At 37.1% G+C, this 27172-nt stretch overlaps 1 protein-coding gene and 1 long non-coding RNA gene across 13 annotated transcripts in view; one reads left to right on the forward strand and one right to left on the reverse strand.

Annotated features, from left to right (window-relative positions):
• The window catches only part of arb2a (ARB2 cotranscriptional regulator A), a 284933-nt gene that overhangs the window by 154973 nt on the left and 102788 nt on the right, over positions 1 to 27172 (forward strand). For 10 of the 12 annotated variants that reach the window (XM_062974236.1, XM_062974231.1, XM_062974233.1 and 7 more), the window contains one exon: positions 19766 to 19909. In XM_062974236.1, the coding sequence (XP_062830306.1) occupies positions 19766 to 19909 (144 nt within the window). The remainder of the gene's footprint in view (positions 1 to 19765; positions 19910 to 27172) is intronic. The other 2 variants (XM_062974232.1, XM_062974235.1) reach the window with 1 other exon arrangement.
• On the reverse strand, positions 110 to 13947 carry LOC134297149 (uncharacterized). The gene is made up of 3 exons (XR_010003924.1): positions 13477 to 13947; positions 12644 to 12717; positions 110 to 3050 (listed from the first exon to the last, which is right to left on the reverse strand). It is a non-coding gene; the product is annotated as an uncharacterized LOC134297149 (long non-coding RNA).

Consider the following 27172-nt stretch of genomic DNA (forward strand, 5'->3'; position numbering starts at 1 on the left):
TTGACTAATCAAACTGGATAAATACAAAATAATCCAGTGAAATTGTTTTATTTTTGAAGAAAAATATCTTTCAGGATGAACAATGTTCACACAATCCAATTGTCATTCATACAATGTTTTGTATATGTTAGAAATAATTGTTGATTCTATAGTTGAAGGAACTGAGCTTATAGGAGTGAGTCCATACAAGTATATGAGTAAACATTCAGAAATGTAACATTCAGAAAGTATTTTTGGACTGACTGGCTTTTTGGACTGACATGGGGGCTACTTTGAGGTATACTGTACATATATACAAAGCTAGTATTTTGTTAAGTGAAGTTAATGGACTTTAGGTTTAACATTTTAATACAGTCCATTAACCTGGCTTAGAAATTGAGAGAGAATATCTCCTATTTCTCTCTTTCTATGCAGAAATCCTTCCAGGCCCATCAAGTTAGAAGGAGCCTCATGGCTTTGTGAATTCAATCCCCTGCTCAATGCAGGATCTCCACATAAAACACACCCAACAGGTAGCTATCAAGATATCTATTATTATTATCCCACTTTTCTCACTTGATGAGACCCAAAGCATATCAAGAATGTCTAGAGGAGACCCCACCGCCTCTCTAGGCAATTGATTCCATTCCTGAACTGCTTTTACTGTCAAGACGTTCTTTCTGATATTCAAATGAAATCTACTCTCCTGCAACTTCAAACCATTAGATCTGGTCCCTGCCCTTTGGGACAGCAGAACACAGGCCTTTCTATGACAGCCAATAAAGGTTGCAATCATGTTATAATAATAATAATAATAATAATAATAATAATAATAATAATAATAATAATAATAATAATAATAATCTTTATTTTTATATCCCGCCCCATCTCCCCGAAGGGACTCAGGGCGGCTCACAACAGGGACAAGCCCGAACAACAACAACATATTTAACATAAACTTAATACATTCCAACAATACACAAAATAAAATAATAGACAAATACATTAAAATCCAAACAGATAAAATCAGAGTAATTAAAAGCAACCCAGTGGGGACAGGTTTCATAAAGTGCTGTATCATGGAAATGAGTAGCAGTGATAAAGTGCCATATGCTTTCAAAACAGAAGGAAGTATTTTAATAACAGCTCTTTTGGGCCTGTTTTTGGGCATGTTATCCCATAGTCTTCTCGTCACTAAGCTGAACATGCTCAGTTGCTTCAACTTTCCTTATATGTTTTAATTTCCAGACCTCTTACCATCCTTGTTGCTCTTCTCTAAACCTGCCTCAGCTTGTCTATAGCAGAATGGACAAAAACGGAATGTAGTATACCAAATGCTGCCTGACCATAGCAGAATATCCTGGGAGTGTTCCTTCCATTAATTTGGAAACTATGCTTCTATTTAATGCAGTCTAAAGTAATAGTCACTTCTTTGCTGCAACATCACATTAGTTTTAAGTATAGTCAAATAGTCAGTTGACACCATCATTCATGATAATCAATGCTAACTACTGCTAACCATCTTTATCCAAGCTGATAAGCATCTCTTGATTTTACTTAAGGGGGGGACTAAGGTATGGATAGGCGTAAGGACAGTAAATATCAGTGTCAATTTAATTCTTAACGTACAATAGGAAGTTTGACATGAATAAATAAACGAGCAAGCAAGCTGTTTCAGGTGTTGTATCTGCAGTAGTCCACAAACAGTGGTTATAGAGACTAAAAGTTTTGTAGGGGTTTCTGCATATCTGTTTGGTATCAACTTGTAAAATATCTACTGTGGTGTTTTTATAGATAACTCATTCTTGTGCCTGTTGCAATAGAGAAAAATATTGATACATTTCAGCATATGAGATATTATTAACTTAGTCAAAAGTTATATAGTCATCTATCCCTCGCAGTAAAGCTGTCATGGCTGAGTGCCGAATGCCATAAATTTGATGTTCCATGCTTTGTACCCGCAAGCAGTTGCTTTGTCAATCAGATACAGTGTTATGTCTCTTGATTAACGTAAGCTGAAATAAGTGGGAATAATCTGTTTTTTTAAATAACATTGCAGACACAGTTGCAACATGCACTGGATATTCTAGTGTGTTGCTTGAGGAAATGTTACATTTGTTTTGCTTTGCCTTTTTTATATAAATGTGACCTAGATTTTACTCAGTCACTCAGATATTTCATTAAGCAATTCTGATGTGTTTTATTTGGTTTACACACTCATCCAAAGTTAATAAACAGAGTTTTGCTGTTGCTCCAAAGAGCTACTTCCATAGCACAATATATCTATTTCACATGGTTATGGCTTTTATAGCCCTGAAGTATAGCACCCTGATACATCACAAACCACAAAATATATCTGAAATATGAAAACAATAAAGATACAAGCAGCATTATTTTCCATTGCAATTCACTTTTGTCATGTTGAAATATTCAGTTACAGGTCACGTTTCTGCTTGTTTCATTATGAGTGCAGTATTTTCAATGAGAAAGACACAATTCAATAATTGTGCCGCCCTTCGTAGGTTTGCATAAATCTAATAGAACTTGCAGGATATCATGTACACTTACATTATTAGTGGGAGACTAAAATTTATATATATAGAAAGATCCTATATTTTAAAATCATCTTAATATGCTTCTTATGAATATTAAAATAACTCTCAGAAACACTTCAGCATTTGAAAATTGAGTAGGTGTCTTCTGTTCACATTACATAAAAGTATCTTGTGTAAGAAAGAAGAAATCAATATTTTATAATTAATTATTGTGTATATTATTTGCCATGTACTTGTTAGCTGACTCTGGATCTGTGTAGATACATGCTATCTATTGTATTTTGGAAATGCTTTGAATTCTTAATTAGTTTTAGCATGATCATTTTTAAAACATCTGAGGCCAGCCCACAGATGCTCTTAATGCAGTAGGTGTTCTTCCTATTTCTGCCTGACCTTTACACAATGGTGCCGTCAGGTTGCAATCATTCCAGCTCCATTCGTCGTGAACCTGTCAGCAGCAAGTGGAGTCACTCTATACACCCAGACTATACGATGTGAGCCCACTTTCTCTTCTACCTGCAAAAGGAAAACACAATGTAGTCAATTATGTAAAAAAAAAAACCCAAAAAAAACACCCAGAGTTAGGCTCGATTACTTTCAGAGGGACAAGTATAATTTAAGAATTAATTGTCCATACGATACTGCACTGAATAATCTTTGGCATTTAATGTATAGGATTTTATACTTTATTAATTTTTGTTATTATCGAAAACAAAGATGATTGCATAGATTATCTACATGACAATTATGTATTGACATACTAAGGAACACAGGAAACACCTATCATTTTCTAATTACCATGAACTATTTTGTTGTAGTATCTTCGGTATTTACTTACTTGTTTGTATAACTGAGTCCTCAAAGCAGCATAATACTAAAACTAAATTTATATTTATCAAGAATAGAATACACATTCTTGAGGATTTCATTGACCTTCTTCTGAAGAAAGTTAGCTGTCTCTATGCTTCTGGACAAGGATGGAGAGTGCATCATATAGAGTTTGCCTCTGTAAAGAATACCTGTCTGTTTGGTTTCTGAAGAATAGTTCATCAAGTCAGAGACTTAACAATCTATAGACATCAATTTCTGTACATGAGCTGGGATACAGAAGAGAACTTGATATATGGCTTTAACATCAATATTAGTTTATCTTCTCACACATCAAAATAAGTGGAGATTTAGGGTTAAAACATTTTTAAAAGCATAAAGTGGCCCACATTTATAATTTAACTGAAAGGATTTGCATAGGAGGTATATCAGTACTACCTGTCGCGAACATGCAGTAGAAAGGACATTGTCTCTAAAATGCTGTTAATTTAAAACATTAATGACTAGACTGTACATTTGTATTATAATTTGGAAGATAGCTTCACACCTGCATTTTTTCTACCCCATATATACCCGTTAAGAGGCTGCAGCTTCCTCAGATTATTTGTAGTTTATCTAAAAGACATAATTTTAGAAAAACCTGTTTGTTGCCTTTCTGCTTTTATGTTTGTCTATCATATTATTTCACAATACCTTTAAAAGCAATGCATTAAGAAAACATTATTTCAGTGTATAATACAAATGCAAGTCTTTTATTTATTAATGATTTGCTGACTCTTATCCAATTCAGTCCACAAATTCCCATGATTTTACTTAATCATTATTGTAAAGTGTCTAAATACAGAGGTACTGTCATTTTGAGTATTCATGTCTAGCATTTTATCTACTATGTTAATGCATTATATGTCTCTTCACTTTAAAAATAAATTCAAAATGCACATTGTAATCATTTTACAAAAGGATAATTATGTGTATTGCTTTTTAAAATACAAGAATAATAGTAAACATTTCTAATTGTTTAAATGGAAAACAGACTGCAAACATATGATCTGAATCCATTTAAAAAGACTTGACTTTTAGTGTAAATAAAAGGGCTATTTCAATAAGTTGGTAATACATTTGGAAAACAGTTTATTTGACACTTTATGCACAGGTTTTTGGTTCTCTTGTGCTTTCTGAAATACGTCTCATATAGCGCTCCTCTGCAGTTTTTTTCTGGACTTTGTTAGTATCATTTGCGTTATCTTATTTTCTGTCTTGTAAATTAGCTTTATAACATCTTTGGGTTATTCCTCATTTCCAGTGTAACTTTTATACACTTTTTAAAATGTCCCAAAATGATTAGATGAGGCCACAAAATGATTAGATGAGGCCACCTTCTTAACTCATGTTAGAGATCTGTTTGGTCTTATAGTATATTTTGGTGTGTGTGTGTGGGGGGGCTGTGTATCCAGTGAATGGTTACAAAGATAATTTGCTGAAAAGCATCAAAATTAAATTATAAAATTGTTGACATCACACCCCAACAATGTTTAAATCGGGTTAACCTCCAATTAACAAAAGAAAAGGAGAAAAGTCAGAACATTCATTACTGGTTTAATTGTAATATCTGTGTGATTCAAACCCTCCTTACTGTGTTCTGGCCCTTCCAATTTAGTCATTCAGTCCATGCTGCCTGTATTGTGTATTCAGCAATCCCTATTAGACATCTTCACAGTGAGTGATTCTGCGGGGCTTTCTGACACCCGCTTTCATGCATGGCCTGCGATTCTGTGTGGAAATGTGGGGTTTTTTTCTTTCCAAAGCTGCCTGGAACATTAAAGACATCTTGGCCATGTCAGACTCTTGAATGAGTATGTGTGTGTATATATACAGTGTGCATGTGTGTGTGTACACACACACATATTCACACACACACATATATATGTATATATGAAAGAAGATAAAATTAATATTATTTGTATATTAAAACTTACGCATTGAAATATATATTTCAAATGAATATTTGAGTATGAATATATCTGCAATGAATGTTTTAACTGTAAACTCTGCTTATCTTACTTTTAGTCTGTTGTAAATGACACTAGAGGGCAGTGCTTATCCTCGGTTGTCGGGTTCTTTTGGGATCGTGAGGAAAAACTCAGCTGATTTCTGTAATCTTACTTTAATTAACAATGGTATTCTTATTAAAAATGCAGACAGTTTAATTCAATGCTGTTTTTGTTTCTAGTGCAGCATCTAATCTAGTATAGTGCCTAAATGCAGGGGTAATACAAAGGATGGAGCTATTTGCACTTTAAACAAATACAGAATCAAATGTTCGACACAATAAATAGATTTTTTTTCCATTTGAAATGTCATTCTTGGCAAAGCCAGAAGGCTAACTTTGCCCTGTGATGAGGTTTAGATCCCTTGCCAGCTGTGCTTCTTGCTAGCAAGTGTGATTGAACAGCTTTAGAAAACAAGTGAGAAGGAATCACTGAAGAGTTACTGTAATTCCATTGAACAAAGGTCAAGAGAAAGATGTGCACAGAACAAGTCTTACCAATTTAAACCCATATATTCTATTGAAGAATGTATCAAATGTATTTGCTCTATTGTTTCATTATAATTTAACTTTTGATATTGTTAATTTCACCAAAATCTTGACCAGTATGTTTTCAGGCTGCAGGGGTAAATATGAAGTAGCATAATTGTTGTGTCTGTGACTGTGCAGCACAAATAGTGGAATAACAATGTTCTCTAAATTATAAAGGCCAGGGCAGTTCAATATTGACAGAATGTCAGTGAGTGCCATTCGTAGTTCTTTGAAAGGTATGCTAAGCTGGTGATTAAATTTACACATCATGATTGAAATCCCATTTAGTTCTGTCGTATGTGTTGTTGATTATTTATGAACTGTAGGAGTCAGTAAAATATTGCCTTCTATCTGAGATGGTTTTACGTATGGTGCATAGGACCTACAATCAAGTTCTGTTGACTGAATTCCTTATCTTTTAGAGCTCCTCCTCTTTCAGAGTTTAGAAAAAGATATAAATCATAATCATTACTTTTCTGGGCAAAGGGTTTAATAGGGTATTGAAAACCACACAAAATACATGTCCCTGCTTGATTGAGAACTCCAGCAAGTGGCAGCCTTTTCCAACCTGGTGCCTTCTAGATGAAGGAAACAAAACATTTTTTCTATATAAACTTGCTAATGGTTCTGGTAAATGAAGAAAATTCATTGGACAAGCTAGTGAGCATTCAAAGTGAATTAATTAAGACAACAATCCAAAATATGGCTACTCAAAAATAAGTCTCACTGATTTCAGTGAGTAAATAGGTACAGGACTGAGATCCCATGAAATAAGATGGGATGCAAATATTTGAATATGTTAAAATAGGATTGTGCCCTAAATGTGTTACATGTAATACATTCAAGTTTTTCAGTTATTTAAACCTGCACTTGTATATTTCTGTTAATTGGGAATTAATTTAAATTTTATAGCACTAATCAAAGTTATTGTCTGGTATAGGCAAATTAATAACTTATTTTGCATACAGAATGTTAGGGATATGTTGCATACCATATTGGTGTGGACTTCAAAATATGATTTGCCTGGTAACAGTACATGCATATCTTTGTGCAGTTATGCAAAGTTTCCCACAGAAAGTACTTGCTGTATATGATGAAGCTAAACTTCATTTTGGTTTACTATATAGCTTCATGAATACTTCAGCCCAAATCTAGTTTCTAGCCCCAGAGTAGCTTATATCCACTGAATAACTGGGACCTAACAGTGTAGACTTAACACATTTTCCTTGATTCATTGTGCCGCTCTGGCTTGGACTAATTGTTAGATTTATGCTAGTTTATATACATCTTTACCTATAACAAATACCTAACTTTTTGCATACAATATCTGAGAAACATTCCATGTAGGTATCTCACCATTTAACACAAACTTTTGTCTTGGTAGTTCATAAGCAAAACACTTAGACACTGTATTTTTGAAATGTTACTTTTCCTAGTGATGGAGAATAATCAGATGCTACTCCAATAAGTTATCTCATTCCTAGAAAAATATTTTGTTTGATTTTTGGAAGTTAATATGAAATGCTGATATACTGAGGCATTGACTGTGCCCATTCTTGCAAGAAGTAACTTGAAAAATTAAATTTTGCTGTAGTTAATTGTTTATTACCTCAAGCCAAAAGAAAACAGTGTTCATGTGCAAGCCAAACTGTCTGCAGAGAAGTGAGAAACTGACAGGAAAGGTCTTTGAGATTTCTTCCTGAGGCTCTCGAGAGCAAGGCCAAGGCAGAAAATAAGAAACAACAGCATCCTCTTGTCACATGAGATCATTTTCGATACTTTTTTAAATGGATGTTGTCACATTTGCAAGCTCACAGTAGCATAATAAAGTGATAATAAAGCACTGTGGCTATCAAACAATCCTGGGTTTCAAGCATGAAAATTATTACAACTACTTTGACAAAATTCAACTTAGGATCTAAGGAAAGATTACTAAATTGCTTGCTCACAGTCAGTAGTTTCATAGTTCAATAGTAATATCTTTGTAGTTTTGGGAATATTTGCTCTCCTCGCGTTACATTTTCTCCTGGCTTACGAGTAAGTGGTCTGTTAAATCTAATTCTAAATGAAAATCGCTCATCATAACCTCTAATGATCAGCAAGAGCTTCTCTATAAATTGCTATCAGAAAAGCACTTCAGTGTACTTTTATACTAATACAGTTATTTTTACGTTAATAGGAAAAAGTACCTCACAGACAATACTTGAAATGGGCTAATAAGCGTGCCCATGAAAGTTGCCTTTTAGAGCACTAAATGGAAGCTTTTGCATTGCTAATAGACTACAAAAGTTGCTTAGGTAATAAGATTCTCTCTTATCAGTAAAAATGAAAGGAGGGTGGACGGCATAGCTCAAAAGATTGGTAATCAGATTACAAAGTCTTTCACTTCTAGGTCACTGGTTCAGCTCTGCCCCCTGTTTAGTGGTGACGAAGCGCTGTTCCCAGCTGATGGCGTTTCAGTGGCCTTTGTTAAAATACATCAGTTGTCTCTGTCCGGTGCCTAGTGACATTAGAATTAGCCCACATGTTGGCATTTTCACTTCAGTGTCTTTCTGCAAATGAGTTGAAATGACTTGCTTATGTATTTAAAGAATTCCTTCATAAAATTGATGGGTTAGTAGAATGAAAAATAATACTCTGCCACTAATTATTCTATATCTGATTTTTAAGAATAGAAGGAGCCTTTCTCCAGCACGTGTTTGCAATTTTCCCAAAGCCAAGATTTTGAAATGAGATGCCTAAAGTAATTCTCTAATTGACACACAAAGGTATTGAGGGTAAGACTAATAGATCAATAGTGGGGAAATTCCAATATTACTTTGAGAACATTGTGGAGAACTAGTTGAGATCTAGCTTTAGAGGAGTTACAAAAGGGATCAGCACAGAGCCATAACTGCAAATTGGTATTCGGAGGTAGAGTTGACTGGAGTAATGTGCTCAGTGAGCAAGATCAATATTCAGAGGCCAGACAAGAAATAGAACAAGAAGGGTTTAGATAGGTGGGAGAGTATAACTACTGCTGACTAGCTTGATGAGCCAGAGAGAGAGAGAGAGAGAGAGAGAGAGAGAGAGAGAGAGAGAGAGAGAGAGAGAGAGAGAGAGAGAGAGAGAGAGAGAGAGCAGGGGCCAAAGGCATTCTGTATACAGCTATCACAAGTGCAATTTATGTTTGGAACATAAGAAAAAGTCAAGAAAACCTGTTAGCATTTCTTTGAGTCTGTGATAGATTGACATAATTTTGTGTATGTTACTTTTAGCCAGTCTTTGAGCTGTTTGTAGGTCTCTTTAGGCAAACTTGATACTATCACCAATGTATTTTTCCCCCTATTTCATGAAATGGTATCTTGGCTAGAAATTATATAGCTAGTGTCTGTCATTCACCTATACCACTCAGTAGAAAAGTAGGTTAGATAGCATTTGAATGTAATATAAACATTTCCATTTCAGTAGAATGTCATCGTATAATATTTGTAATTTAGTGTAAGTGCCAGAGCAGTAAATGGCATGTTTCCAAAACAGATCATAAAGGTCATAAATTACACCATCAAATAGGATATTCACACTACCCAAACAAATTGATTAATGCTTGAAATGAAATTTGCTATACATTTATTTCAATATATATATATCTTGTGGCACACTATGTTTCACTCACAGGAACTCATCAATATATATTTTCTGACAAAACTTTACACATAAAGAGGTTGTTTCATCTCATTTACAGAAAGATACTCAAATGGGAATGCCAATCTGTGTGTTAATTCTAATTTCAGTAGGAATTGGATAGAAGCAATGGATATATTTTAGCATAGGCCACTGAAAAACAACCATCTGGGAACAGATATGTCTTTTTTATCCCTCAGATTCGCAGTCTTAGGCTGTTTCTGATCAAGACTGGAAAATGAAGTGCAGGTTGCAAGTAATACCAAGAACTACACACTCCATCTAATGTAAAAGTTGTAGTCTTATTTCATTCTGAGATAGTCACTATCATCATGCATTTATGACCCCAGAGCAAACCTCCTGTATTGCAGTGTATATGAAATACCTTTTCATGTATGTGCTAACCTTTCCATGCACATGTACAGTTTAGGCATGTAAAATTTTTGCTCTTTGTGTCCTTGCATATGAGAATGAAAAACGGTTGTACATTTTTTCTAAATTAGAGATTTATTTGCTAAAACAAAATTAATCAAAATAATTTTTTACACAATAAGCATTTTGCCCAAAATCCAGTAAAGAAAAAGTTGCACAAAATATAATGTAAAATATTTAACAAAAGGGGAAAACCCTTGTACTTGGCCTTTCTCACTGAGAAAAGCAAAACATAGTCTTTATTACACTAGTCAAGATGCTAAACAGGATGCGAAGAGCCTTTTGGGATCGATGTTCTCCAAAGGGTTGTTGTGTGTTTTCAGAAGCATTCTGTCCTGACGTTTCGCCCACATCTATGGCAGGAATCCTCTGATGATGCTTGCCATAGATGTGGGGAAATGTCAGGAGAGAATGCTTCTTGAACATGGGCGTACAGCCCGGAAAGCACACAACAATCTGTGATTCTGGCCATGAAAGCCTTCGACAACACAATGCTCTCCAAACTTTAGAAATAATCTGTGTCTTAACTTCCACTGTAAATGCCCATTTAATTGGGTGGTGTTTCTGCCATGCCTGAACATTAGAACCTATAGAGATATTCTTACAGGTTGGGCCATTACCTTTTTTCCCCAGAGTTTTATTGAAATCTGATCATGAAGACTAAAGTAATATTGTATAAAGGATCAGGAATTAGATGCCTTTCTTTTAAAAAAACTTTGTTAAAAACTGCAGTAAACTCTCAAATTGATTTCAGCAGAAGTGGATTGTAAACGCTTCTTCTTTCTCCCCAGAAAAAACTAGCTATTCCCCCATCAGGTTCCAGTTGGTGGGTTTTACATCTTATTTTAGCCATAGTTTCATTTGGTGAAAGGAGAGGTTGAATTATTCCATAAAGGCAGTGGACTTAGTTAGCCTGATTGCCCTCATTCACCAAACTAATTGGCGTACTGCCTCTCATATATCACATAGTCTATCTCTCGTATCACTTCTTTGTTTCCTCTCTTTGTTTTTCTCAGGGTACACCAACATGGAAGAACTCATGAAGTTTGTTAGCACTTTAATTATCATGGTATAATGCTATGATCAGCAATTTTTGGCAGAGAAGGCTACCTTGTGAAGCTACAACTCCCATTATTCCTTAGTGTTGAGTCAAGGCAGATAAAATGGTGTCAAGGTGGATTAATTATCCAGTGTAGGTATACAGTGAGTCCAAAATAAATTTCTTCTGTTTGATCTCCTGAGCCCTTTTCCTTCTTTTTTTCCCCTGCTCATACATCCCAGTCCCTGCAAATGACTTCCTTGTTGTGTTGCCTGTTTCAAGGGTCGCTTTTCTGGATGTTCTTAAGATTTCAGTACCTTCTAGTCTTCCTTGTAGACTTCAGGTATTAACGTCGAAAATGTCTGTCTTACTTTCTTACTACTCAGAATGTCTTCTGTTCAATTGCCTTTTTGCAGCTAAGATCACCTGATTCTTGCCCTTAATAAGAAGCAAGAATCTCAACTCTGATTGTTATACTACTGAGAAAATGATGCAGTCCTCTATATGACTCATTATGCCTGCATTAATATTTAGGCTGCATAGAATTCTCTGAGTACTACTGCAATTCTGTCATCCTCAGTGCTGGGAAGAAGTTTTATTTTTTATTTCAAGAATTTATGAGGCTGGCCTTATGAATAAGAACTCTTTTTTCAGACAAGTGAACAGAGCCCTTTGCAACCTCTGATGTCACCAAGATTTCTTTTACTACTCAGGTTTTTATACAGTAGAGTCTCACTTATCCAACGCTCGCTTATCCAATGTTCTGGATTATCCAACGCATTTTTGTAGTCAATGTTTTCAATACATTGTGATATTTTGGTGCTAAATTCGTAAATACAGTAATTACAACATAACATTACTGCATATTGAATGACTTTTTCTATCAAATTTGTTGTATAACATGATGTTTTGGTGCTTAATTTGTAAAACTATAACCTAATTTGATGTTTAACAGGCTTTTCCTTAATCTCTCCTTGTTATCCAACATTTTCGCTTATCCAACGTTCTGCCGGCCCGTTTATGTTGGATAAGTGAGACTCTACTGTATTTCAAAATTTTTCTATCATCTTGCGTTTTTTGTTGGTTTGAGAGTCAAGGTGGCTTAGAACTGTAAAAGAAATAATATCGTGCAAAAGTCAAAAAACAATAAAACCATCATGTGGCGCAGTGTGTTAAAGCGCTAAGCTGCTGAACTTGCAGACCGAAAGGTCCCAGGTTCAAATCCCGGGAGTGGAATGAGCGCCCGCTGTTAGCCCCAGCTCCTGCCAACCTAGCAGTTCGAAAACATGCCAATGTGAGTAGATCAATAGGTACCGCTCCAGTGGGAAGGTAACGGCGCTCCATGCAGTCATGCCGGCCACATGACCTTGGAGGTGTCTCTTCGGCTTAGAAATGGAGATGAACACCAACCCCCAGAGTCGGTCACGACTGGACTTAACGTCAGGGGAAAACCTAACCTATTTAATAATAACAAAAAATAAAAATTCAACACAACCTGTTTCCCCTTAGAAGTCCATTCACAGTGGCCTGCCAGAATAAAAAGGAGAATGAGGAGGTTGCCAGTATCACCTGTGTGAGAAAGGAGTTCCAGAGCCAGGAGCGACCACTGAGAAGTCCATCTCTTGTGTTCCTACTGAATGTACCTGTAATGGTGGTGAGACAGAGAAAAGGGAGGACACATCCGAAACATCTCAAAATACAGGCAGATTCATATAAGAGAATACAGTCTTTGAACTGTACCCAGAAATAAAAAAACCCATGCTGCATCTCTTTGGACCATTTGAAGTTCCCAAACATTCTTCAAGGGTACATAATTAGACACAGGCTGGATCAACACTGCCATGTAATCCAGTTTCAGAATGCATCTTAACTACATTGAACTGGATTATATGGTAGTGTAGACTCATATAATCCAGTTCAATGCAGTTAATCTGCATTCTGAAACTGGATTACTTGGCAGTATATGTTCAGTCATAGATACAATCTTAAGAGCAACCAGACATTGGCCAAGGGACCTCAAGTACCGATAATAATAATAATAATAATAATAATAATAATAATAATAATAATAAAACTTTATTTATACCCCGCTACCATCTCCCCAACGGGGACTCGGGGCGGCTAACATGGGGCCATGCCCAGAGCAGTACAATATAATAAAATATAAAAACAACATATCATAACACAATTAAAACACTACAATAAATAATAATATACATTACATCAAGAAATCAAAGAATCAGTAAAAACAAGGGCGGGCCGCCTGAACACAGAGATAAAAACTCGGGGTGAGAGAGACAAAGGAGTATACCACAGGGGACAGGGACATATGAAGGTGGAACAGTCTAGGGGATAGATGTTGGAAGGGAGTAACAAAGAAATATATGGCAGTAATTACTCACCAAAAGCACAGCGGAAGAGCCATGTTTTTAAGTCTTTTTTAAAAGCTAACAGAGTGGGAGCTTGCCTGATCTCAATGGGCCTATGTTCTTCAAAGTTCTCTGGTATACCTAAGGGAAAGTAGGGATGACAGAATGTTGAGGCAAGGTTCTGTCTTTAATATAATCACCCACTTGTCCTAAAACTAGATCCGTACCTATCAAGCTAATCACTTGCATAACGAAATCACTTCTTCCCGAACTGGGGCCAAGCTGTATTACAGTGTCCGTGTGGATGTACCGTGACCAGCCAACTAGGACATATGCTGCCTGTCTAGTTCCCTGTGTAATTCATCCAGTAAAGCAAGCAGTGTTGTCTTTATCCAAGTCTGAAGCCAAACTGAAATGTATACAGACAATCTGCCGCATCCAACAGGGAAGCTGCTACACAATCTCAAATTTTTCTGCAGAAGACGATATTAGACTATGGTTGGCAATTCCCTATTATGGTTTATGGTTTTTCTGTAACGGTCTGTTTTAAGCAGGCAAGAAACCTGTCTCGCTGTAGTGAGATATTCACTAATCCTTTTAGCCAATCAGTTCCCTCTTGTTGCTTTTTTAAACCAGGAAGGGCACAAGTTCAAAATTCATGTGGTTACTCTCATCCTACCCAGTAAAAATGTATTTCCCTAGACAACAAAGTAATATTGAAACAAGATCTTAACGCAAGCATTCTCAAGATGTTTAAGAGGCAACATGGACAGGTAAATTATTACTCTCTGTGTCTGTACAGGCATAGGAAATCTCCATTAAGTTAGTAAACTAGAGGTACTGCACAGGTGGCTCAGTGGGTTAAACCGCTGTGTCATTACTTTGTGCGGCCAGGTACCTTTTAATTAAGTTTTAGGGCAAAATTGGGAGCTTGGGGGAGGGCACGGGTGCCTTCCCATACCTTTGGGCTCTAGAAGCCCAAAAGATGTGTGAGAGCAATGGAGACGCACACCCGGATAATTCTGAGACTGTTCAAAAGTGAGTCTCCACAGACCCAATACCCCATTAGACCTGGTCCTTTCAAGAAGGCCCGGATCTAATGGAGTATCAAATTAATTCAGAACAAACCAGGGAAACCTTGATTTGTTCCGAATAAAACCGAGACAGGTGCTAGTTTTTGGGCCTGCCTGGATGGGCTCTCAGAGTTGAGTATATCCAGCCTGTGCAGCATGGGTTTACTCATTCTCTGTAAACCTAGGTTTCACAGTTTGGGTATGCACCAAAGTCCACTTTGAATCTAAAGGCCAATATTTCTGCAGTGAGCACAAGTGCTGTTGTGTACATAAATCTAGTGTGCTAACTGTGCCTATTTCTAGAGATGTCTGAACTGAACATAGAATCATAGAATCATAGAGTTGGAAGAGACCTCGTGGGCCAACCAATCCAACTCCCTATCAAGAAGAAGGAACATTGTGCTGACACATGCTATAGTTACATATCATTTCGATTATTATGATACATGTTACACAGTCCTGCCTTTGAAGAGAGTTGGGAAACTTCACTTGGTATAAAGAATTGCAGTCAGAATGTTACCTGGGATTGATTAAAAGATTTATATAATTCCCCTGCTGCAACAATTCTACTAATTTCCATTCTGTTTTGAGGCAAATTCAGAGTGCTGGTTATGGCACATAAAGCCCTACACAGTTCTAGACTATCTTACAGATCATTCCTCCCTGTATAAGCCTGCCAGTCCCCTGAGGCCCTGCCTCTCTTTCAGTCCCACCACCATCACAGGTACTGATGTTGGAGACATGAGACAGAGACGTCCAACTGGTTTCTCTTGAGCTCTAGAAAATCTTCCTAGGAAAGCTACCTTAGCTGCCCACTTGAGGGCCTTCTGTTAATAGGCAAATGCCTTAAAGCAGTGGTTCTCAACCTGTGGGTCCTCAGATGTTTTGGCCTTCAACTCCCAGAAATCCTAACCGCTGGTAAATTGGCTGGGATTTCTGGGAGTTGTAGGCCAAAATACTTGGGGACTCACAGGTTGAGAACCATTGCCTTAAAGGATGTTGAATTATTTCATATTGTACTTTTAAAACTGATTTTAAAGTCATTTTCAAAACTGTATAAATAGTTTAATATTCTCCCCCCTCTCTATATATATTAATTCATTCATTCATCCAATTAATTGTAATATAATTATTTTTATTTACAATCCACTTTGAGTCCTAATCGGGGGGGGGGGGGAGGTATAAATAACAATAATAACCATGGCATCAGGCGGATGCATATGGAGGGATCTAATTAACAATTGACACAAGACCTCAATTTATTCAAATGCATCATATTCACTGGCACATTCACTAGGTTTTCAGCTAATTTTATTTATGTCCATGTGAAATATAAGTAATTAAGCAAAATTAGAATACAGACTACTTAGTTAATTTTCTTGTTGTTTTTCTTGACCTTTCATGTGACTTGTTCAGTTGTCCTGTATTTGATAAAAATGTATAGTTTTACTTTTATACTTTTATATAGTGTTGTATTTGTATTTCTTTTTCGATAATTCTTGCAGTGATGAGAGTCACCTACACTACACATTTATAGTACATTGATACCACTTCAGTTGTCATGACTCAATTCTATGGAGACTTGGGATTTGTACTTTGGTACTTACATATGCAGCTGGCATGGCTGCATGGAGCACTGTTACCTGGGGTGCTACCTATTGATCTCACATTTGCATGTTTTTGAACTGCTAGGTTGGCGGAAGCTGGGGCTAACAGTGGGAGCTCACCCCACTCCTCAAATTTGAATCGCTGACCTTTCGGTCAGCAAGTTCAACAGCTCAGTGGTTTAACCCATTGCGCCACTGGGAGCTGCATTCAAAGTAATAGACCACTGGAATTTAGGACATACTTAGTCAATAAAAATTCCATGTTTCTACTGTTTCATTAAGAGTGCATTTGTAACCATAAATACTAAATGCACCGTTTCCACAAACCAAAGTAGTAATGTACCAGGATCAATAAAGATTATAAACTTTGAATATTAATGAGTCACTTTCAGATTGTTCAATCCAAGTCACTTCCATTGTTATAGACCTCAGAAAATGGTTATAGTGTAATATGCTGCCCATATAAAATGTCTCATTGTGGACAATTGAATAAATAGGGGATCGTTTTTCCACATTAATTTTTATAATAATCACATGAAAATTTCCATCTATTGTGGACATTTGGAACTCCCTGCTCCTAAAGTTTCTTTCACTCACAGAAAGATATATATAATTATGTATTAGTAAAGGTAAAGGTTTCCCCTGACGTTAAGTCCAGTCATGTCTGACTCTGGGGGTTGGTGCTCATCTCCATTACTAAGCCGGAGAGCCGGCGTTGTCCGTAGACACCTCCAAGGTCATGTGGCTGGCATGACTGCATGGAGCGCCGTTACCTTCCCGCCGGAGCGGTACCTATTGATCTACTCACATTGGCATGTTTTCGAACTGCTAGGTTGGCAGGAGCTGGAGCTAACAGCGGCCGCTCACGCCGCTCTCGGGGTTTGAACCTGGGACCTTTTGGTCGCCAGCTCAGTGCTTTTACACACGTATTAAACATCAGATAAACTATGAATTTTGATTCACATAATATTTTTAAATATCTGCAAGAGATTTTCTCCATAGCTGTCTGTATTCATACTTAAGGGATGCAATTGTGGGGCATGCTGCATTGAGAAACAAGCTTTTATTTGAGAGGGTTTGGCTCCTTCTCTTAACGGTGCACGACTGTAATTTAACTGCTGTCCTTGTTGAAGAGTCTTTTCTTCTTTATCCTTTTTTAGCAATTATATCATTGTTTCTTTGGACTGATAGATCTATTTGCCAGTAGGCGGGAACAGCTCTGTAATAATTTATGTTACACACTGCTGTGGCAGATGCCACTAGCAAGAGAACTGGTTCCCTCAGCTCTCCCTAAGTCCTTTCCCTAATAGCTAGCAGCTGGAAGAGAACTGAGCTTTTACCAGTTACATGGCTTGAGAGAAGAGCTTAGAGTGTGAATATAATATTTATCGGCCTAAGTTTCAACTTGTTTGTTTTGGGAAGCTTCCCCAGAGTTTCATCAAACAACCCTGGACTTTTTATAAAATTTTCCTTGTTTTCAAGGCATTGGGGCTTATCTGAGCTAAGTCCTGTGGCAAGTTTCCAAATGGATTGGGTATTGTGCGGTTTTCTGGAATCTTTCTGATGGTGTTTGATAGAAATGCATATATGTGATTAGTGTCTATGATGTGAAAATGATTACATTCGAAACAAAGAAAGAATGCTTGAAAAGCAGACAAACATTTCCTAAGGTCTTTGAGAAGATTGTAGATGCTGAATTATGTCCAATTTCAGCTGAGAAATGGTTGGCTGTTATTTGTGAAATCATGTTGTTCAGCTTTGTAAATCACCCAACAACATTACATAACATCAATAGATAAAATTGCTGGTAAATAGTAAGGGAGAGACAGATAAAAAAACACGGAGCGAACTTCCCTTTCCATTGCAGGATCTGATACTGAAATTAAGGCTTTCAAGACAGGTAGACTCCGATGCAGTTCACAATATTCATGAAATACAGATTCATGGAAAGACTTCTGCAATTGGCAAGGGGTCAGTCCAGTTGATTCAATATCATGGATGTGATGCAAATCCTGGGATTTTCAGTTTAAGGAAAGGGATTTTAAATTCTCAACCAGAGAGCATAGTGTCTCCTTAAAGTACAAACCCCAGGATTCCAAATGATGTTGCTGTAGTAATTAAAGTGTAATCAGAGCACTATAATTGTTTGGCATGGGCATTCCATGATTGTAATGAAATATTTTGTAATCATCAGTGCTTCAGTAATAAGATAGATGTTTTATTTCTCTGGGATTTTACTATCCAGCGTAATTTGGCAAAAAAAAAATTCTGTGGTAGTAGTTTCCCAAAGCTTGGTGAATATTGAAACCAAATCCAGCAAGACATTTCTCAACCTAATGATAAAAAGAGCCGTGACTTTTAGCAACTTTTAAAGCAAAATGGCTAACTTATTCTGACATATAGTGCTGACTGGATCAATGGCTAGTTATCTAGTACACTCATTAAACAATATTAGTACATAACCCATGTGTTGCCATACAGAGAGAAAATATTTTTAAAAAATCCAGCAGATACCTGTTTCTAAACTCAGGCAATCATGGCAAATATACAACTATACACTCTGATTGTGTAAATTTACTTTTTGTATCTAATCATAAGGATTGTAGTTTAGATAAATGGCCCACAGTTGTGATATGACATGAAAATATCTATGTTCATATTGCATTATAGTAATGGTTATTATATCTTGCTTAGCTGCAGTGCTAAATTGATATTAAGGGTTTGAAGTGTAGTCATACCCAACAAAATATAGTAATTTTAAAATGCTGAGTTAGCCTTTGCAGAAAATTCAGCGAACATTGAGTAGTGTCAAAGATGATCTGTACTATTTTGCTCAAGATATCTTATATTTTTGCTTTTATTGCTGATTATTTCAACAAACTTTCGTTCTTTTGTTCTGTATCTAGCAATCTAGTATTGCACTTCGTTGCCCCATTTTATTTGTTTCTAAGTCATTTTAAGAGTCTAATTGACACATGATAGCAAACCACAATTTGTGCAGCTTATGATGATTTGTTTCTATTTCTTAAGTCAACTAAGCTCCTAACTATAGTTTATGGCTAACAAAGTAGATTTACAAACAATATTTTAATATAGGCATTTCAAATTAATGCAGTTTGACATCACTTTAATGTCTATGGCTCAATGCTATAGAATCATGGGAGTTGTAGTTTGGTAAGGCACCAACACTCTGGCAGAAAAAGCTAAAGGTCTTATAAAACTACAAAACCTTTGCTGTCCCTGCATACCTTCTCATTGGCATGTTTGGAGAGTCAAATTCAGATGTATCTACATTGAAAGCAAAGAAGTTCAAGATCCATTGTGCAGCTAGTTGGCTTGAATGTAAGGATGAATCATACAAGGTCAAAATGCTTTTTGTATCTCTGACATGCCATCACCAAAAATTAATAGCTATAGGACCTATCATTTGGAAAGCTATGAGTACCAGTTTCCCTAAGGACAGAAATACATTTTGAAAGAACAATCTAAAAGTTTCTCAGAAATATCCCATTGGTTTTCTTTTTTCTTTTTGTCTTTTAACTATGCTTCTTTAAACTGTAGAATTTTAAATGTGTGTCAATCTAAAACATAGTTTAGTGAATTTTAATAATGTGAGCTTTTTAAAATTTCCTCTTTTCACAGATGATTCAACGTGAGGCAGAGGTGAAAAATAAAGTTACTGCAGTGGCATTGACAGACTCCGTTCACAATGTGTGGCATCAAGAAGCTGGCAAAACTATTCGAGAATGGATGCGAGAAGTGAGTTTGATTGCTTGTCTTAAGAAGGTGGGACTTCTGGGGTGGCCATCTTGGGTACATGAACACATTCACCACAGCAACATAGTCCCATTTGGCAATTGTCTGTCTTTCTCATTCCTCAACCATCTAGGTTCAATGTTTTTTTACTGTTTGCTACATAAAATGGGAGGAAGTTGTTGCTTTGTACAAATATGTGTGAGAAAGGGTATTCATAGACCAAATTGAAATAATGCAAATGGTTTACTCTCTTCAGAAATTTTATAGCTCCTATATCTGTCTGATACTAATGTATAAACTAGAACTGGGGGAAATAAAGCACATGGGATCTGTGTGGCCAAAAAACCTTTTGTGGTCTCCTATGCTCTCAAAGTAGTAAACCTGTTACAAAAGCAAACAATTGGCATTCTGTTTGGAACTCGGAAGAGCTCCAATAGATGCCAAGCAGTTTATATGCATAAAATTCTTCCTCATGGTCTCTGTGGCTCACACATATGGGGCCATTCCGTGCCCGTGTGAAAATGTGTTTTGGTGTTAACCCCATCCCCTCATCTCCACACATACAAGCCACATTCTACTGCTGAAATCCAAATCCTTTTCTACCACCATTGTGATAGGGTTGCTAGGAAGTCTCCACTTTTTGGCAGTTTTAGTTCATCAGTTTGTCTCTTTGCTCTCTGGGGGCTTATGACGCTGAAGACTTTCTTCAGGAATTATCTCTATGCTGTGGGTGAAGATTCCATATTCAGACGAGCATGCATAGTCTTCTCTACCTGAGTGAGGACCATGCGGTTGGCTCATTCTTGTTTGCCAGACATTTATAACAGAACTTCCCACTTAAGCCTCTTCCATGGGCAGTGGTCCTCCAAACTGCAATAGTTGCAGCCCAGAAGTAAGCTATTTCATATAGCTTCAGTGCAGAGGCAGTTCAACCACCAGGCCAACTAGGCAGTTGCCTGTGGCGCCATCTCTTTGGGGGAGCCTTCAAGGCAACTCCTGTCTCTTGCGGCCTGCCTCCGCTGCTGCGCCTCCCTCCGCAAGGAAGGAGCTGAGGTTACCGCTTTGAGGAGCAGAGAAGCAGCACTTCTCTGCTCCTCAAAGCCCCAAACACCTTCCTTCTCACCAGGAAGGCGTTCGGGGCTTTGCAGAGCAAAGAAGCTGCCGAACGCCTTCCTGGCGAGGCCTCGCCAGGAAGGCCTTGTCAGGAAGGCGTTCGGCGGTTTGCTCTCCAAAGCCCCAAATGCCTTCCTGGTGAGAACGAATGTCTGGATTTCTCCTGTTTTCAGAGTGTTGTTCTTTATTTATTGTCCTGATTTTAGTGGGGGGTTTTTTAATACCGGGGCTATCTGGGTTATCCAAGTCCACACTGCCCTATATCCCTGTTCAATGTTTGGTACTAAATTCGCAAATATAGTAATTCCTACATAACATTACCATGTATTGAACTACTTTTTCTGTTGATTTGTTGTAAAACATGATGTTTTGGTGCTTAATTTGTAAAATCTTAATGTAATTTGATGTTTAATAGGCTTTTCCTTAATCCCTCCTTATTATCCAACATTTTTGCTTATCCAGTGCTTTTATTTTTCAGTGATTGGTTTGGGGGGGGAGGGCACCAAAATTCTGTTTGCCTACACTTGAAAAATACCTAGGCCCGGCTCTGCTTCAGTGGTAGCTGTTCATGTCTGTCTTTGGCCGAGTAGCTGAAGTGTTCAACATGCCTGACCCCTTTTCAAGCTTGCTCATATAATAAATTAATGCTATTGGTTCCAACATCAAAGGAGGATCCTAAACTATCTTCCAAGGCTAAAAATATAGAGATGTTCCGGTTACACTTAGCAACAGCTGCAAAAAAAAAGAAACATTGAGCCCCTTTAGTTTTGACAGAGTTTAAGAAGTTGAAAAGGAATAAGGACCAGCCTCCCCCCTCCCTCCCCCCAAATCTAGTTATATTGCCCCACCCATCCTGACCTCATATTCTTATCTCCCCAGTGTCTCCTCCTCTCCGAAGCTCTGTCTTGGAGAAACTCTAGAGATTTGAATGTGCAGGTCATCAAAATTGAAGTTATTGTTTCCTACTTGGAAGGGAATATTACTGACAAATCTTCCCTCACCTGAAGCCTGACTCTTAATCACTGCAAAGCCTTGAGTTTGACACCAAGGGCATCAGTTCTTGAGGTGCTAGAATGCATTGACCTTGACATGGAACTTTATCCTCACATCTCATCTTGATGCTATAGTAAGTCTCAGTCCCACAAGGATTCCTGACTTCAATATCAACATTCTCCCTCTTCACCTTATTATGGGGATTAAAATATTATCATTATCAGGAGGAGTTTTTGCACTTTCCACTGTATTATTGGGATTGATACCAAATGTATTTGCGTTACTCTTATTATTATGGCTGGTATCTGTACTATGATTATTATTTGATTCACAGGTATTGCTGTGGATACCATCTCTCCCTGTCTCAATTAATGGCACACTCCCATATCTTTGAGTTGAGATATCTAACAGCCATTACTTTTAGACTTCAATCCCACCAAATATTGTTTTTGACTCTCCCCATCACCAAGCAGATAGCAACCCTTTTCTTTTGTTTCACAACCAGTTGGCTCCCTTTTCCACAAATAGAATTTTATCGCTATAAATATATGATTCTTTCACATACTTTGACAAGGGTATTCCATAGAGTTCTGTGAACTGCCCCAGTGGAGAACCTTCCAACATAATTTTTGGATCTGCTCAACCGGGAAATTACAGCGCTTCTACAGAAGAGTACAATAGACCAAGTTGATTCATCCCTGACTATCTTTACTCAAGGAACTTCACTATTCCCAAATGGGACGGAGCCTTGCACCCAATCTAGGATCTCAGGCCAGTTCATTCCTTCAATTCCAGAAACGGTACAGGATAGTTATCTTGTCAAATGTCTCCCCTTCCACCACAAAAGAAATAACTTCACCTTGATAGACCTAGGAGACATGACTTCCATTCACTTTTCCAGTAGGTGCTTCCTCTGATTTTGTGTCAGTCTGGAGAATTGCCAATTTCATATCCTATCTTTTGGGCTTGCTAGATCCCTGAATGCCTTTATGAAATGTCTTACTGTGTTAGTGGCTTGGCTAAAGGAGTTTCCACCTCCCCATATTTAGATTACTGGCTGATAATCTCCCCTTCTTTTCACCAGAACCTGCAAGATATTCATCTCACAATGTACCTTCTTGGGATCTAGGCTTCATGAGAAATTGGGGAAAGTATTCTTTACATTCATCCCATAATATCCAGTCTATAGGGGCAGTGTTCCACTCTATGGAGTCCGTCGCATTTCTGTCCAAAGTCAAGAGCATTCACCCTGAAAACCTCAGTTCAAAAGCTCTTATAGAAACAGCAGCCCAAGACCAGGTCTATTCAGGATCTATTGGGTCTCATGGCAGTAAGTACTATGGTCATTCCTTTCACCTGACTCTAAATGAGATCTCGTCAGATGTGGTTTTGAGATCACCTCTATCCTAATCAGCACAGACCCTACATGTTCCTTTCAAAACCACACCCATTACTGATAGACTGACCTCTCCAACATCATGAAAGGCATTCTTTTCACTTATCCTACAAAATCTCTGCCCATCATTGCATATGGATCCTTGACTGGTTGGACACCTCCTGGACTTTATGATCATGGGCTATGTAACTGACATGGAGAAGTTTTGTCATATCAGTGTCATCAAACTACTTGCTGTGTGAAAGTCCTTTACATATTTCAGAGACTGTTTCAACACAGGACAATTCAAGTGGCTACGAACTACACAATATCAGCCTTCTACTTCAACAAGCAAGAAGGTGCAAATTCTTGCTCCTTGTTTCAGCTTGTCTTTCAGAAGTGACATTGTTTTTCTGTTGATTTAGTGAATTTTGTAGTGAAATCTAGCGATTGAGAAGAAACAGCTTCTACTGTCCTCAGTTAAAAGACAGCCAGTCCATCTTTTCCTTTAAAAGATCTTCAAAAGGGTAGTGGAAAAACATTTGGGGAGGGGGGGGGGTACAAATTGACAGATGCCAACATCTGGGCTCCCATGATTGAGGCAATGTGACTGCACAATAAAAGCCTTTATTGACTTTACCTTATGGTATTATAGGCCATTACTGCTAATAAATGAATTACTTAGGATGTAGGTTGAGAATTCATGCCTAAAATACAGAGACATACTGTACCATAAAGATTTTGTCAGAAAACTCCATCCTGTTTTGAATCTGATAAATGTTTTAGTGATTTTTAATTTTTAATTTTAGGAGATAGAACTTTCTAAAATAGAATAATGATTCATGAACTCAAATATAGATGCAATGTTTTACACTGTGAACTTTGAATTATTATTTTTCTATCGATTTCATGAAATATTTGTAAACCTAAGGTGATTGGTTCCTACAGCACACTGTTGAAGGCATTTTGCAGTTATTCCAATTCTTTCCCTTGATAGATATTTTCTGGTTTAAAAAACCTTATCTGGGTAAATTTTTACATCACCAATTTAGGATTACTGGTAGAATGCATACTGATTTAAATCTGCTCTCAGTTGCTTTGGAAATGTAGTTCTCATTGCTTCCAGTGACAAAATTAATACTGTAGTTTAAATATCCATTTTCATTGAATATATCTATCTTGTATTATAACTTATTATTTTAGAGTTAGCAGAAGACATGGTTTTAATGTATTAAACACTGTGATAACTGATAAAACAAATCTTCCACTTTCATATCTTCAGTCTGCATTTGAGAATATGTAGTTTGTACAGGCATGCGGCAGGCTATATAAAAAGGTAATTCATTGCGTTCAAATCTTCTGTATTACCTAAATTCTCTGATGCAATGTTCTATCAGTAGTTATACTAATTTTACCTATATCAAATGAATATACCTAATACAAATTCTATTGCTTTTGTAATTTACTGCTATGTTAAAATTCCACATTCAGCTGTTAATTAAAACCTAAAATGCAAATATGCATCTTAAAGACTTTGTGAAATATAGACATGGTACAATTTCAACCATCTTAGTGAAAGGATAACAAACACACTAGCCAGTTACATTTCTAAATGTTTTCATGAGTTTTTCACACAGTTCAATAGTTTCACTGATCTACTGTTTCTAACAAAAATCTGCCATGCTTTGTGAACTTCACTTTCTAATCTCATACAGCAACCCTTTCTTTATATTCTTCCTGCTCTCCCTGGTCCCAGAACAGTAGGGTTGCCTTGACAAATCTATTCAAAAGCCATTCCTTCGCCTTTATTGGTGGGGATTGGAGCCTTTGAAATTTTCTTCTCACTGCAACACAGCTGACATCTTCTTCCAGACAGAATGAATTAAGGAACTACAATAAGACACTTGATCTACCAGTCAAGGATCTTTCCACAGTGAGGAAAGATTCCGTGGTGCCCGACTAGGGCAGCAAGCATTTAAAAATATACAATTCATCCTTGTTTGCCAGAAGAACATTCCCATATGGAAACAATGAGTAACAGCATTCTTAAATAAAATGATTGATTTAAAATATCTTAAACTATATAATTGAATTAAAATGTATTTGAAGGATATATGTAGAAAATTTGATTCCTTCCCTCCTCCCTCCATTTCTGAATATAGTTCTTGAGTTTTTGAAGTTAAATAGTGGATCTTCACATTTTAACAAAATGCTATATACATTACTTTATTCTACAACATGTTTATGAATTAAATATTTAGTAAAATAACATAGATTTAGAAGATCCCTCAAATGTTTAATATATACATTCTAAATTTAAAATAAAAAAATATTGGACATAATTAGAACTTTTGCTGTAGATTGTTGGACAGTAAAAAAACATAACCCTTTTGCTTACAGATAGGATGCTACTGCTAAACCTTTAAAATATATCAGGATAAAACCCTTTTCTTTATCTGCAGCTTTACAGCCATTCTCTTAAATATCCTATATAGTCATGTATAGATTTTTTTTTAAATCAGCCCAAAAAACTGGGTTGCCTTATCAATGGATCCATGTGAGTAAATGCCTTAACTCTTATTTTAAAAGGAACCATTCCCTTCTCTAAGGATAATGTCAAAAGACAGTCCATTCCAGAAGAACCAAAAAGAAGGAAATGGTGGTGGTGGTCAAGGGCAGTATTGGTGGTATTGGTGCTTTCCCTTCTCCACAGAATGATCCTCAATTTATTGCCGGGTTATATCAAAATCCATAATTTTGGTCCACAAACTTGCCTTTTACTTATACATGAGTACTAAAACCAAAACCTGCCATTTCTTGTAATCTCTTGTACTTGCTAGATATAGTTTGTGCGCCATATCCATTTAAACAAAGTGTTGGGACATAAAACTATGATAATCTACTTCAATTATTATTTTCATTATATGCAAGAATCATTATATGTCAGAACCCTGGCAGCAGAGCACCAATAACCATACACAGAGGCCAGTCTCTATCTAATATCTTTATTAAAGAAATATATAAAATCAATAAAAACAAGTGAAGAATATAGTTCAGAAGCAGACCTTTCAAATGAGGTCAAATATAGTCCAAAAATGTATTGTCCAATAAATGATATTAGAGTTCAAAGTTTTAATCCACTTGACCGAAACACACACTTTGCCAAGCAATAGTGTGGGGAAATAGCAGAGTCTTAGAGTCCAATGAAGCTTGACAACAAGGCTGGAAATAAACTTGATTCTTGACTAGATCCGTGACTGGAGACAAGGCAAAACATGAAGCATGAAGCAGGGTTCGTGGTAAAACCGCGAGGCAGGGCAAGGCTTGAAGCTTGATCCGGGAAGCAAGGAACTGGGATTACGAAGTCCACACACGGTCTCACTCTCGAAGCTGATCAATTGACTCCGCAAAGAATCCCTCGTGCCAAACACCTATATTGGGTCTCGTTTTCCCGCCAACAGAACTCTTTCCCTAGAGAACGAGAAGCGAAACCCAACTCTGTCCAGATGTGTGACTCCTTAGAATTTCCCAAGGGAAGCAGGCCTAATCAGCTTGATGTTTGGCAGCTAAGCGTAAACTCCTCCGTTGGGCTTCTCTGACTCCCCTTTCTCTGGAATAAGATTCTTTTCTGGGAAACGGAGGGGAGTTCTGCCCAAGGCCTGTTTGGCTGAATTCTTGAGGGCAAACATCAACATCCTGCAGGTGAAGGGACTCCGGCTCTTGCTGAACCGGCGAAAACCCCATGTTTTCCTCTTCGTCTGCCACAATAGTACTAGGAACAGGACTACAAGGCCCATGAGTCCTCACACTAT

The sequence above is a fragment of the Anolis carolinensis genome, chromosome 2 (assembly GCF_035594765.1).
Source record: "Anolis carolinensis isolate JA03-04 chromosome 2, rAnoCar3.1.pri, whole genome shotgun sequence".
NCBI lineage: Eukaryota > Metazoa > Chordata > Lepidosauria > Squamata > Dactyloidae > Anolis > Anolis carolinensis.